This window comes from Esox lucius, chromosome 15 (genome assembly GCF_011004845.1).
Source record: "Esox lucius isolate fEsoLuc1 chromosome 15, fEsoLuc1.pri, whole genome shotgun sequence".
In the NCBI taxonomy this organism is placed as follows: Eukaryota; Metazoa; Chordata; class Actinopteri; order Esociformes; family Esocidae; genus Esox; species Esox lucius.
The window spans coordinates 8503348-8518127 of record NC_047583.1 but is presented as its reverse complement, the minus strand read 5'-3'; the positions used below and the strand labels follow the sequence as shown (position 1 = coordinate 8518127).

The 14780-nt window shown below is 44.2% G+C and overlaps 1 protein-coding gene across 4 annotated transcripts; it reads left to right on the top strand.

The window, feature by feature from the left end:
- Nucleotides 1–386: 386 nt before the first annotated feature.
- On the top strand, nt 387–13739 carry si:dkey-33c12.4 (uncharacterized protein LOC560112 homolog). Of its 4 annotated transcripts, XR_003782936.2 has the most exons (19): nt 387–573; nt 930–973; nt 1054–1129; nt 2754–2959; nt 3113–3196; nt 3820–3876; nt 4934–5182; nt 5464–5619; nt 8209–8263; nt 8731–8821; nt 9586–9727; nt 10028–10132; nt 10627–10717; nt 10920–11097; nt 11383–11426; nt 11650–11724; nt 12035–12137; nt 12305–12417; nt 12528–13739. XR_003782936.2 is itself a non-coding variant. In XM_010879288.4 (18 exons), exons 1-18 carry the CDS (start codon nt 540–542, stop codon nt 12643–12645), a joined length of 1977 nt encoding a protein of 658 aa, XP_010877590.2. In that variant the 5' UTR covers nt 389–539; the 3' UTR covers nt 12646–13739. The 4 variants fall into 4 exon arrangements, 2 of the variants coding, with proteins under 2 accessions (XP_019909599.2, XP_010877590.2); XR_002197901.3 differs by lacking the exon at nt 11650–11724; XM_010879288.4 differs by lacking the exon at nt 11383–11426 and having other exon boundaries at nt 389–573.
- The last annotated feature ends 1041 nt before the right edge of the window (nt 13740–14780 follow it).

Sequence of the window (14780 nt, the reverse complement as noted above, 5' to 3'; positions counted from 1 at the left end):
TACCATATTAAACAACAAATACTGCATCTGTTGAATGATATCAGCTATATCGTTTGAAATTCGAACCCTCATGTTTTAATGTAGTTGAACGTTTCTACCTTGACAAATCGGTTTCTGGTGCTAACGTTAGAAACTAGCTACCATTTATGATATATATACATATATACATATATACACATGCCTTTCATAGCAATATAAGTTATATGTATTTTAGGAAACCGTACAAAAATAGCTATTAGCTGTTGTAGTAGTGCAGTACTGTAGCAGCCAAATAAACATTTTTGTTTTGTTATACAGTATAATTTATTATGGATTTGCCTTTAACAGGTTTGCGGTTTCGTTTTTGCTTTGTCTTTCATCCAGGTAGTTTCGTTTCTCAAGTGTGGGGTAAAGTTAGTTACGCAGACGAATGTGGGCGTAATGTTAAAGGGTAGATGAGTCATGTAAACGCGGAAAGAAAACAAGTTGCATTTCTTTATTCACACCGAAATCCCAGTGGATACCGTCCTATCTAGCTATCAATCACACAATATAATAAAATGTCTAGCATTAGAAAGAGAGATTGGACATCAGGTAAGATACAAATTACATTCAAATTGTTTGTCTCGTTGCGTAACCGATAAAATATAGATAGCCAGCTAGCAGCTACAACTAAACTTCAGCTGACGTTAGCTTGCTAGTCAGCATAGTGCTATTGCAGCTAACGTGACTGTTATCCTCAGCTCCTCACCTGCTTGCCTAAAAAGATTGCTAGGATGACGAGGTTGCAACGTAGGTTTCCATCACCGTCAACTTCGCTACTTAATATGAATAGGAACTCACTGGTATTCTGAGTGTCATTCGTAGCTAACTAGTTAGATGCAAAAAAGGAGTTAACTAATTTCCACTTAACTCACTGATACTTAAACCATATGTATTCTCATTACCAGATCATTTACTTTTTCAAGAGAACCCCCGTGTCTTTCATACCCATGTGAGTATAACTAACTATACAGTAGTGTTATGGTTCCTACCGCCCAACTACTTTGACCTACGTCTACCTCCCCTTCCCAGCAAAATATGATGGATCTGATGAATGGACAAGCCCCAAAACACACCTTCCTGGACGCTTTACATTATGGCATGTTTGGTAAGAACATATGTCTGAAATGGGACAGTAGGTATGCCTGTTTGGTAAGAAATACAGTTTAGCTTGTTGGTTTCTTATGAAATATCTTGACATAAAAGTGTGATTAAATATGTTACTTTTATTACTACCTATGTGTCTGGGCTTGTCCCCTCTCTGACCATGTAGGCCAATGTGATCTAATTACAGGATGCCTGTTATAGAGATTTCCCTGTTCGATTCCATGGGATAATGTAATTTTGTTGTTGCCCTTGCTCTGTCAAGCTGACTCAAATAGAGCGCCATGGTTTTTCCAAGTAGACCATGTTGTTTAACCAAGTGGGAAAGTAAATTACATTTCATACCAATCAATCAAATGTATGTTATAAAGCCCTTTTTACATCAGCAGTTGTCACAGAGAGCTTATACACAAACCAAGTCTCAAACCCCAAAGAGCAAGCAACTACTAGAAATTGAGGCACAATGGCTAGTAACAACTAGTATGGTCATCCGTGCTGTGCTTGATGTCACAGCTGTCTCTTACTCCCACTGAGGGTGTCCTCCCTGTTCTACATTCCAGGACAGTATTATCGCCCGTATTTCTTTTGTTTGTTAACATGCAAAACCAGTCGCCCTTGAAACAACTTGCCCTGCTCTTTTTAGACATCGTCTTTATTAGAACACAGATCCTCTCCTGTACCCAGATATGCTGTGGTCCATTTCACCCATGCCCCACACACACACCCACGAATACATACACACAGAACCCCACTGTGCATGCTCTGATTTCCAACACCTTGAGAGAAGCTGCAGTCAGAGTGGTGGCCTTTCCACATCTGGGTGTGCCGGGTAAACATTGTGAGAGTACATTACCCTTTGAGGCATCGCATTTATTGTCCTGCTGGTTTAGATGACCAGCAGGACAATAAATGCAGGTGGGCTGTGTCTAGTGTGTTCAGGCAGAAGCCAGATAACCAGGTGGGCTGTGGGCAGTGACAGCAGGACTCATTAGGCAGCGACTAGATTTGCATCAGGACCCGGAGGACTTTAGACAGGGTGAGCTAGGAGTGGTCAGGCCAGGTTGTCCTGAGGCGTGGTCCGAAGGGCTCAGGCCCCCATAAGACTCAACAGGATGGCAGAAATCTAAGATGCTACAATAAATAATTGGGACTGAGACAGGGTAGACTGACCCCGGTCCTCTCTACAAAAACGAGACTGAGGCAAGGGAGGTCTGGAGACACTTCTGCCCTGTCCGAAAATAACCCCAGCTTGGGTCAGCCAGACAGGAAATAACTCCACCCACTCTGCCAAGCACCAGATCACAGGAACACAAACCACCCGGAGAGAGAGGGCTGTGTATCACATAACATGACTTATCATTGCATTATATGAGAAGTCAATGAAAGTTGCTCTTCATTTAAGCTTAGAATCAACACAGGTTAAAATAATAGGTCTGATTGATTATTGCAATGGTTTTAGAGCTCGGTCCACTGTTTATTTAGACGGGACGCTGTGCCGGACCGTACAGGCTGACATTCGTAGAGTCAAAACGAAATGTAGACCAGGACTGGGAAACAAGTGTAGTTGAGCAGGTTTTTTATTGGTGTCGTTTGCAATGCTTTCACCCCATCATGTGTTTGATTTGCAGGTCTTGATTTTGTCAACCCCTTAATGGGTCACTTTGGAGGCGAGTATGATGATGATGATGATGATGAAGAGTATTATTATGATGATGACGATAACAAATATCAAGATAAGAAACCGTATTGTGGGTTCGCACAGAACTTTTTAGGCCAACGCCTACCAAAGCCACCGCTAATCCCCCACCCACGTATTAGACAACTTACTCCAGAGGTAAGGGGATAAGTCATTCTTAATATCATTTGTTTTCTGTTCAGCTACTGGAGGTCATTTTACTTAAAATACTGTATGTACCTTTTTAAGAAAACTGAAAGAAACTGTTCAGCTCATGTCCTATGTTTTTAATGAATACACTGGCCTTTTTAGGAGGCTGAAAGAAACGCCAGGGACCTTATAGAAGAAGAGAACAGACATAAAGAAAAAGCTGAAAAGAAAAGACTTAAAAAGATAGTGAGTGTCGGCCTGTTTGTCGTTCTGTCTGTTTCTGCTTGTCTATCTGTTGGCCTGTCTCAGCTTGTCCGTCTCTGCTTGTCTTTCTGTCAGCCTGTCTGTCTCTGCTTGTCTTTCTGTCAGCCTGTCTGTCTCTGCTTGTCTTTCTGTCAGCCTCTCTGTCTCTGCTTGTCTGTCTGTCTCTGCTCATCTGTCATTTGGCCTGTCTTTCTCTGCTTGTCTTTCTCTGCTTGTCTTCCTGTTGCCCGGTCTGTCTCTGCTTGTCTTTCTGTCGCCCTGTCTGTCTCTGCTTGTCTTTCTGTCGCCCTGTCTGTCTCTGCTTGTCTTCCTGTCGCCCTGTCTGTCTCTGCTTGTCCCTCTGTCTCTACCTGTCCCTCTGTCTCTGCTTGTCTCTCTGTCTCTGCTTGTCTGTCTTTTGTCCTGTCTGTCCCTGCTTGTATTCCTGTCACCCTGTCTGTATCTGCTTGTCTGTCTGTCTGTTTGTTTCTGTTTGTTTTTCTGTCTCTGCTTGTCTGTCTCTGTCTGTCTGTTTGTTTCTGTTTGTTTGTCTGTCTGTCTGTCAGTGTGCTTGTCTCTGTCTGTTTGAGAATCACCTAATTTCAGTTTCTGTTCTTACTCCCCAGCGACAGAAGGAAAGGAAACGAGCAGAAAAAGAAAAGGAGAGAAAGAATAATGCAGATGTATGTTAACAGTCCTTAATTATCCCCTAATCCCCGTCCCACTGAGCCCAGGTCTAAAGTAGTGCACCCTCATTGTCCCACTGAGCCCAGGTCTGAAGTAGTGCACCCTTATTGTCCCACTGAGCCCAGGTCTAAAGTAGTGCACCCTTATTGTCCCACTGAGCCCAGGTCTAAAGTAGTGCACCCTTATTGTCCCACTGAGCCCTGGTCTGAAGTAGTGCACCCTTATTGTCCCACTGAGCCCAGGTCTAAAGTAGTGCACCCTTATTGTCCCACTGAGCCCAGGTCTAAAGTAGCCCACCCTTATTGTCCCACTGAGCCCAGGTCTAAAGTAGTGCACCCTTATTGTCCCACTGAGCCCAGGTCTAAAGTAGTGCACCCTTATTGTCCCACTGAGCCCAGGTCTAAAGTAGTGCACCCTTATTGTCCCACTGAGCCCAGGTCTAAAGTAGTGCACCCTTATTGTCCCACTGAGCCCTGGTCTAAAGTAGTGCACGCTTATTGTCCCACTGAGCCCAGGTCTAAAGTAGTGCACCCTTATTGTCCCACTGAGCCCAGGTCTAAAGTAGTGCACCCTTATTGTCCCACTGAGCCCAGGTCTAAAGTAGTGCACCCTTATTGTCCCACTGAGCCCAGGTCTAAAGTAGTGCACCCTTATTGTCCCACTGAGCCCAGGTCTAAAGTAGTGCACCCTTATTGTCCCACTGAGCCCTGGTCTAAAGTAGTGCACCCTTATTGTCCCACTGAGCCCAGGTCTAAAGTAGTGCACCCTTATTGTCCCACTGAGCCCAGGTCTAAAGTAGTGCACTATGGTTCTCCTGAATGGCACCACATTAAGTATAGTATGGACCCTTGTCTTTGGTTGCTTTTTATAAATAAGATTAAAAAAACGGGGGTCAGGAGTGATTCATAAAATATCTTCCTCAAAAGTCCCACATGTAATGGAATATTATCTGAGAAAATAAATTGGTCCAACCTGCTTGCCCTGCTACAGGGGGCTGACTTGAACCTAGTGGATGCATTTTCTACACCAAACACGTTTTCCTAATGCGTCTAGGATGAGGTGTCCAAGCCTGGAAGATGCACGCCCTCAGAAACACAGGACCAAGGACAAGAAAGTAAAAATGTGGAGAGGAAGGAGGGCATCGAAGAGACCTTTGACCCGGGACCTGGTGGAGCAACCTGCAACAGGCAGCCGGAGGTGCAGGCTACTCCCTTTGTAGAGGAGACGGAGAACTGTAGTTCTGGTGGTAATGTCGATGAGCAGGAGCCAGAGGGAGATGAGACCGTAGCCAGGGAGATCGAGGTAAGGTTTTTCTCGTTTAGCTCCAGCTGGTGTGTGATTTCCTGTCTGTTAATGCCAACACTCCACGCCGCCTTGGTTTAGCAATTATGTCCCCAAACTGTGGTTAAAGACGACCATGTATGCGTTTGTTTGCCTGTGACTCTAGGACCGGCTTGTTTCATTGTACGGTGCGTGTTGCTTATTGTGAATGCAGTTGTAGTGATCAACCCCCAGGCAGCATCATCTAGCCTACATAACCACCTTCAGTGTAACAGCGTTTGTCTTCGTTTTGCCCTGTACAGGGGTTGGATATGAGTAGCTGTTTTGTCTCTACGGCGGCTTGTATTGCTAAACGACAGCTGCCTAAAAAGGAGAAGAAGACGAAAAATCAGGTTATCCAGCCATCCCCGGAGCCCGCGCCGGACCAGTGGGAGGAGGTTGTTGTCAGGAAAAAGGAGGTGATTTGAGAGAAAGGAACAATGTTTTCTCACCATAACGCCAGTTTCAGATAAAACACCTGATTTAATACACGATGAGCCAAACTAGTTTTGGAATGTTTTATGTAATTCGGATGAAGGGAACAACCCTGAATGGGTCAGCTCTGAAGTTGCGGCTAACTTGCGGTTAACTTTGTTGCTTCCAGATGTTGGTAAAAATCCTGTGCGCCGATTAGCTCAGGAGTCCTATGGAGTCTAAATGTCCTGGTTAAGAGAGCAGTGTGAGAAGTACCAGAATGGCATTTGCTGTGATTCAGAGGACACATCTTGACATTGAGTGTCCTGAGTCCACTGGCAGTTACTGGGATAAAGCAGGGCCTTAATTATGAATTGGACATTATAAAAATGTTGGACAAAAAAACGTGATAAAAACATAATGCGCTGTTGGTGCAACTTTACAAAGATGGGATTCTACTTTTGGTCAAAAAGTTTTATGACCGAGTCTTCACTGAAATGTATGTTAGGGTTGAGTTTAGATATCTGCAATATCCATTTGTACACTCACATGTAATGAACATTTGAGATGAGTGCTATCTGTCCAGTGTCTGTCTATTTTAGGGAAGCAATGAAAAATGAGTCATCAGTGACTGGTATGTTGAAACTCCAAGACAAACATTGTTTTTTCATTTTACTGGAAATATATACAGTGGGGGGAACAAGTATTTGATACACTGCCGATTTTGCAGGTTTTCCCACTTACAAAGCATGTAGAAGTCTGTCATTTTTATCATAGGTACTCTTCAACTGTGAGTGACGGAATCTAAAACAAAAATTCAGAAAATCACATTGTATGATTTGTAAGTAATTAATTTGCATTTTATTGCATGACATAAGTATTTGATAGATCAGAAAAGCAGAACTTAATATTTGGTACAGAAACCTTTGTTTGCAATTACAGAGATCATACGTTTCCAGTAGTTCTTGACCAGGTTTGCACACACTGCAGCAAGGATTTTGGCCCACTCCTCCATACAGACCTTCTCCAGATCCTTCAGGTTTCGGGGCTGTCGCTTGGCAATACGGACTTTCAGCTCCCTCCAAAGATTTTTGGTTGGGTTCAGGTCTGGAGACTGGCTAGGCCACTCCAGGACCTTGAGATGCTTCTTACGGAGCCACTCCTTAGTTGCCCTGGCTGTGTGTTTCGGGTCGTTTTCATGCTGGAAGACCCAGCCACGACCCATCTTCAATACTGAGGGAAGGAGGTTGTTGGCCAAGATCTCGTGATACATGGCCCCATCCATCTTCCCCTCAATACGTTGCAGTCGTCCTGTCCCCTTTGCAGAAAAGCATCCCCAAAGAATGATGTTTCCATCTCCATGCTTCACGGTTGGGATGGTGTTCTTGGGGTTGTACTCCTTCTTCCTCCTCCAAACACGGCAAGTGGAGTTTAGACCAAAAAGCTCTATTTTTGTCTCATCAGACCACATGACCTTCTCCCATTCCTCCACTGGATCATCCAGATGGTCATTGGCAAACTTCAGACGGGCCTGGACATGCGCTGGCTTGAGCAGGGGGACCTTGCGTGCGCTGCAGGATTTTAATCCATGATGGTGTAGTGTGTTACTAATGGTTTTCTTTGAGACTGTGGTCCCAGCTCTCTTCAGGTCATTGACCAGGTCCTGCCGTGTAGTTCTGGGCTGATCCCTCACCTTCCTCATGATCATTGATGCCCCACGAGGTGAGATCTTGCATTGAGCCCCAGACCGAGGGAGATTGACAGTTATCTTGAACTTCTTCCATTTTCTAATAATTGCGCCAACAGTTGGCCATTGTGGAGAGGTTGGAGTCTGTTTGATTGAGTGTGTGGACAGGTGTCTTTTATACAGGTAACGAGTTCAAACAGGTGCAGTTAATACAGGTAATGAGTGGAGAACAGGAGGGCTTCTTAAAGAAAAACGAACATGTCTGTGAGAGCCGGAATTCCTAGGTGATTAAATACTCATGTCATGCAATAAAATGCAAATTAATTATTTAAAAATCATACAATGTGATTTTCAGGATTTTGGTTTTAGTCTCTCACTGTTGAAGTGTACCTATGATAGAATTACAGACCTCTACATGCTTTGTAAGTAGGAAAAACTGCAAAATCGGCAGTGTATCAAATACTTGTTCTCCCCACTGTATCTTCTAAGTAATCTGTTCATTTTACATTTCGGCAGCCAGTAGACTGACAATGGAGTATGAAAGTTTACATGGGGAAAACCCAAGTTCAATATAATGAACACCTGTTCTAAATTAACTCTGGGATCCATATGAATAAGACTGGATGTTGCCTCTGTTGCTTGTGAAAACAGACGTGTGTGGGGACGGCCAACAGCAGAGGCTTTTGAAGTGATTCTTTGACAGTTGAAAACATTACTGATGTGGCTATGTGTTCAGGATTTGCTGTGACAGTTTTTTTTTTTTGTGCTTGTTGCCTTTGAAACTTTGCATTTGCTAAATTACACCGATGAGTTCTGCATCGTTCATTGTGTTTGCTGTGGCCTCGGTGTCCACCAACATCCTTCACAGTGTTTAATGTTCTAACCCACTCATCATGCATCCCATCAGAAACCGGTGCAGTCCAGTGTTGAAGATGCTGTGAAGAGGAGCACAGAGCTTGCCCGTAAGTCCTTTTTATATCTCTGCTTGTCACCATGCCTCCCAAGTGCCCCCCCTGTTCCCTGGATAGGGAATCGGGCCATATCATATCACCTTTGAATCATATTGTAGATTCTGTAAACAGCAATTTACAAGAGCGATTGGGGTTAACTGTCTTGCTCAAGAACACCAGATGTTTTGCCTTGCCAGCTTGGGGATTCGATCCGGGAACCATTTGGTTACTGGTGAGGTGCTCTGCCCTGCCTTGGAGTATCTTCTGGTCAAAGTTGTGGACAGTGCATAGAATAGGGCTCTGTAGAACAGTGCATATGGAGTGTTGTGTCATCTTAGACACAGACCAGCACATAGTGATCTATACCAGTGATTTATTTACTCACTGAAACTGTCTTTTCTCCTCCCTATGTTATCTACTCCCCTCTCTTCTCCTCTCGTCCTTGCTCTTCTGTGCCTTGTCCTTTCTCCTCTCCTCAGTCATAGGAAACCAGCTTGCTGCAAGTGGTCAGCTAGAATTGGCAATCAAGTATTTCACTGACGCTATTAAACACAACCCTACAGAATTTAAGTGAGTTGAGACCTTCCATACCTGACACACAATGGCTGCCACCGGTTAACATTATGGTTAATAGTTTTAATGTAATTGCAACAGTTTTGCAGAGATGTTCATGTCTGTGCAACCAGGGATGAACAACCTTCAAAGTATAAAAGAAAGGCTTTGACTATAAACACTTGTCTACAGGTGGATAGACCGCTTTTAGATTATAATGAATAGGATAACATGAACATGGTGAACTTGACGCAGAGGGAAACTCATTCTGGATTAGTCCTGCTGATTCTGGATTAGTACTACTGTTGATTCTGGATTAGTCTTACTACTATGAGGTTCCATATGGCAAGAGATGGATTTGCCTTCAATACTACTAACTGTTCACTCTGGTATTGATGCTGTTTTCAATATTATCCACTGTACTACATGTGTTGTCAATGCTAACCGATGTGCTACACGTTTTGTACTGTAGGCTGTTGTCAATGCTAACCGATGTGCTACACGTTTTGTACTGTAGGCTGTTGTCAATGCTAACCGATGTGCTACACGTTTTGTACTGTAGGCTGTTGTCAATGCTAACCGATGTGCTACACGTTTTGTACTGTAGGCTGTTGTCAATGCTAACCGATGTGCTACACGTTTTGTACTGTAGGCTGTTGTCAATGCTAACCGATGTGCTACACGTTTTGTACTGTAGGCTGTTGTCAATGCTAACCGATGTGCTACACGTTTTGTACTGTAGGCTGTTGTCAATGCTAACCGATGTGCTACACGTTTTGTAGGCTGTTTGGGAACCGGTCGTTCTGTTATGAGAAGCTGCATCAATATGACAGGGCTCTATGTGACGCTGATCTGTCCTTGTCCATGAACCCTGGCTGGATTAAAGGTCTCTTCAGGAGAGGAAAGGCCCTGTCTGGACTCAAGGTACAGCCCCAACATTAGCTAATTATGGCCCCGTTCCATGACATTATCTACTATGGCCCATTACATTCCATTATCTGCTATGGCCCCATTCCATTCCATTATCTACTATGGCCCGTTCCATTACATTATCTATTCAGAAATAATTTACCGTAAAATATATTGTCATAAAACAAGATATTGTTCCTAATGTTTGTCATTCACTATGTTCTCTCAACCCCCCCCCCCCCTCTCTCTCTCTCTCTACCTCCCCCCATCCTCACTGTCTGTCTCTATCTCTACCCCCCCCCCCCCCCCCCTCAGAGGTATTTTGAGGCATGTCAGACATATAAGGAGGTATTAAAGCAGGACAGTTTGTGTTCTGATGCTGCTCGGGAACTGATGACCATTCAGATCATGCAGCTAATGGTAACAACCCCTTTCACCTACATAGAACCTCTCTTTAGTTACCTACTCAGAAATCATATTTTGTTAACAGCATCGACTGTCTCGCCATCTCTCTATTCACAAACATGCAATGTTTTTCTATTCACCTACATTGAGTGTCTCTCTCTCTGTTCACTGATGTATAATGAAGGTGTGAATGGCTGCACCCTGTTAGGTTGTGGATGGGATTTTATGGTTAATCTTATGGTTAGGTGTCACATTGTTGCTCCCCAAAAAGGCCTCACTAGGAATTAACCTTGTGTGTTTGGCATACACATTGCCCAAATGTTGCCAGTGAACCTGTTAGTTCTGAGGTGCCACGTTGCATTATATCACCCTGAATCCTTCGTCTGGCTGGCCTCTGAAGCTTAGCCGGGTCGGCCTCTGGACAGGGGAGCAGATGCTGCTAGAAGTGGTGTTGGATGGGCCAGGAGAGTGCACTTACTAAAATGTTAAAATGTGTTTTTCTCTTATAGGAAATGGGGTTTAGTCGGGAGGAGAGTACTAATGCCCTTATAGTCCACGGTGACATTGAGAAAGCCATTAATGTCCTGTCTGGTATTGAAGGTAACTACCAGTTGGCTGTAGCCTGGCATTCTTACCCATTTAGCCTGATTCCCTTTGTGCTGTCTTACCCATTTAGCCTGAGTCCCACATCAGTTTGTGCTGACAATCTCTCTTCCTACCATCTTTCCTCCTGTCATCGCTTTCTTTTATCTCTCCCTCTCATCTCTCCTCTCCCTCTCATCTCTCCTCTTTACTTCTATAGAGAGATTTGTTAGTTATGTCCCACCAGTGGTACCCAGTGAGACAGAGGAATTCTGGGAGGGAGTAGGACCCAGGGCTAAACCTCCCGTCCAATCTAAACCTCCATCCAAACCTCCCATCCAAACCAAACCTAAGCAAAGATCTGCCACCCCTACACCAGGACGTGACCACTTTATACCGTAGGCCTTTGCTTATTTTACCATTTTAAAATCACAATGCTACCTTTTTTTAATGCAATGCCTTTAACATAATTGAGAATAACACAGTATAACCACAGCACATGTCTTTAGTTATTCTATAGCTTTCCTTCACATCTTTTTTACTTCAATTCCTGTTATTTTTTGCCAACTCCATTTTAGTAGTACTGTACAGGACTGTCCGTATCGGTGCACATTTAACATTACTTTCGGTCTTGGGCAACTAGCAGTGTACAAATAATGTTTTATAACAATAAATGCTTCCAGACAATCCACCTGGACAGAATCTAGATGCCAATCCGTTATAAGGGGTAAGGTGCCATGTTGACACAAATCAGCGTTGTACCTTTAAATGTAGGCTACCTTAGCAGCCTTCTTCTGCCGACCACTACCTTCCAACCACTTTATGCCAATCACCAACCTGCACTTTTGTTGAGCTTCCTAATGAAGCAAATGTTAGTATCAGCAAAGTACTGACAGTGTGTCTTTGTCTTTTTTTCCTCACTTTTTCCCTCTTGCTGTCTCTCTCCACAGTGGGCTTCACCCGGTATATGTGGGGGGGGTGGGTCCCAACACAACACAGTCTATGCTGCACGAACTCTTCAGCAGGTAGTTAGTTATTCAACAAAAATGCTGTGCAGCCTCTTGGTAGGTAGTTACAGAACACCGCACTAACCATGCTGCATGGCTTCTTAAGCAGGTAGTTACACAACACAAAACAAAGAACCAAAATTCTATGCTAGGCTCAAGATTATGCACAGACCACTTTAAGTTCAGTAGGTTCAACACTGATTTTGCAGGATGTCCTGTTCAACACGCAGCCTAATCATTACAGAACCCATGTTAGATCAATCGACATTTCTCTTTTGTTTTCTCGTCCACTGTCTCCCTCTGTTTATTTGCTTCTCTCCATTCTCAGTGCAGGGACTATCTACAGTATCAAGGTTCTTCTGGCGTCCTACTGCGCATTTGTCAACTACACCAGCCTGGAGGCCTGCGAGAAAGCCATCAGTACCTTGCATGTATGTGTATGCTGTCTACCATTGACCATTTTGCGTAGATGTAGCGTGCAGTTTTGTGCATTTGACAATAAAAATGTTTAGACTTTGACCATTACACCTAGTACAATTCTGGGTGTCCATGAATGTTTGATGTTCAAGCACTCCAATGTTGTCCGTCTGTTTGCCAGGGTAAGGTTTTTAATGGAGTGACTCTGGCTGTCCGACACCCTGACAGAGTATTGCAGAAGAAATTGGGTCTGTCCCAATCACCCGCCACCAATCCTGCCCTCACCAACCAACCGTCAGTATAAAATATACACACGCACACAGACCCCTAGGCGCTACAGTCCCAGCCCTGGCAGGTCAGTCCCTCTCCGTATGAATGAAGCTCTCCCCTCCTGTGTCTCTCAGGAACAAGAATGAGGAGTGCTACTACTGGAGAACCACTGGTTGTGCCACACCCAAGGCGTGTGTGTTTCGACATGTGCCACAACACAAAGGCATCGACCGGGACAAGGTCAACAAATGAAAATGTCACACTGGGGAGTTAGCCAGCAGATTGGCCAACACATTACAATTTCTGTTTTAGGAACATTTCCTGGTATTTTGTAATTCAAGGAAGTGAAAATGCTTATCTAAGTATCTATTTTATTTTTATACAAAAATTATAATTTATGAACTGCAAAATCTATGGTTTCTTTTGGTTGCTTATCTGACTTAGATTTTTAATTGAGGTTGCTTTGTATCGTAGGGCTCTAGGACTGGTCCAACTACATCGAAGAGTTAGCCAGAAAATTGTCCAATATATAGACTGAAAACACTGATAGACAGTAAGTGCCTTGATAGCAGAAAGGTAACACACACACATTAAATGTGTGCTGGCTAAATAATAGAACCTCACTAAAACTGTTTTACTGCAGGCTTTAAATAATCTTTACCTGTGTAGAGGTGAAAAGGCTAAAGCTTCAAGCACCTTATCAATGGGAACCTGTTTTTACAGGCTCCTAACCTGACCAATTGTTATAGAAAGCCTTACCTGTATTGAGATGCCTGTATCTCAGAAAAAAAGAAAGCCTTACCTGTATTGAGATGCTTTAGTGTTGTTGTCCAACTACATTTCTCTGCACTTTAGTAGTACAGTGAAGGGTGGAGTAGCTGATTATGAAAGACTACCAGGTGGCTGTAGCTTTCAGTGTTTCTGATTTCGCCTTGAAATGCACTATTTTAAAGTCTTAATCCCTTGGCCCGAAGAAAATGTATAAGATATATAAGAATATATAATTATGCTAATAGCAGAACTGGTTGAATGTAAGCACAACACATTGCTCTTTCATATAAACTGGACAAGGTAATAATGTTTATCATCTGTTTTGTCATTACTGTCCTAATGTTTCTTTTTCTACTGAAAAGATTTTCTGTTTGTAGTTCCAAATGTTTCAACCTTTGCTTTTTTGTGAAATATACAATTGTTCTTTAATCTGGTTATTATGTGTGACTAACCACCAGAAGGCAGTGTTTAGTTCTTCAGTCTTTTGTTCATATACCTACCGTACTATGACTAAACCTTCAGTTACAGTTAAAACATCTTGAAAATGATCATTATGATTAAACCTTTTAAACAATTTTGTCTGTTAATTAATTTAGTAATATGAATATATTGTACTCCATCCATCCATCTTCTTCCGCTTATCCGGGGCCGGGTCGCGGGGGCAGCAGTCTAAGCAGGGATGCCCAGACTTCCCTCTCCCCAGACACTTCCTCTAGCTCTTCCGGGGGGACACCGAGGCGTTCCCAGGCCAGCCGGGAGACATAGTCCCTCCAGCGTGTCCTAGGTCTTCCCCGGGGTCTCTTCCCGGTGGGACGGGACCGGAACACCTTCCCAGGAAGGCGTTCCGGAGGCATCCAGAAAAGATGCCCAAGCCACCTCAGCTGACCCCTCTCGATGTGGAGGAGCAGCGGCTCTACTCTGAGCTCCTCACGGGTGACCAAGCTTCTCACCCTATCTCTAAGGGATCGCCCGGCCACCCTGCGGAGAAAGCTCATTTCGGCCGCCTGTATCCGGGATCTTGTCCTTTCGGTCATGACCCAAAGCTCATGACCATAGGTGAGAGTAGGAACGTAGATTGACTGGTAAATCAAGAGCTTCGCCTTGCGGCTCAGCTCTTTCTTCACCACGACAGACCGATACATCGACTGCATTACTGCAGAAGCTGCACCGATCCGTCTGTCAATCTCCCGTTCCATCCTTCCCTCACTCGTGAACAAGACCCCTAGATACTTAAACTCCTCCACTTGAGGCAGGCACTCTCCACCAACCTGAAGTGGGCAAGCCACCCTTTTCCGACTGAGGACCATGGCCTCGGATTTGGAGGTACTGATTTTCATCCCCACCGCTTCACACTCGGCTGCAAACCGTCCCAGTGCATGCTGAAGGTCCTGGTTAGAAGGGGCCAACACAACAACATCATCTGCAAAGAGCAGAGACGAAATTGTGTGGTCCCCAAACCTGACACCCTCCGGCCCCTGGCTGCGCCTAGAAATTCTGTCCATAAAAATTACGAACAGAACCGGTGACAAAGGGCAGCCCTGCCGGAGTCCAACATGCACAGGGAACAAGTCTGACTTACTGCCGGCAATGCGGACCAAGCTCCTGCTTCGGTTGTA

Bases quoted from the DNA above. Each gene is read 5' to 3' on its own strand.
- si:dkey-33c12.4 (XM_010879288.4), top strand. From the start codon at position 540: ATGTCTAGCATTAGAAAGAGAGATTGGACATCAG. The intron at 574-929 runs GTAAGATACAAA...TCTCATTACCAG, and splicing joins AAAGAGAGATTGGACATCAG to ATCATTTACTTTTTCAAGAG. The intron at 11,098-11,649 runs GTAGGCCTTTGC...CTCTCTCCACAG, and splicing joins GGACGTGACCACTTTATACC to TGGGCTTCACCCGGTATATG.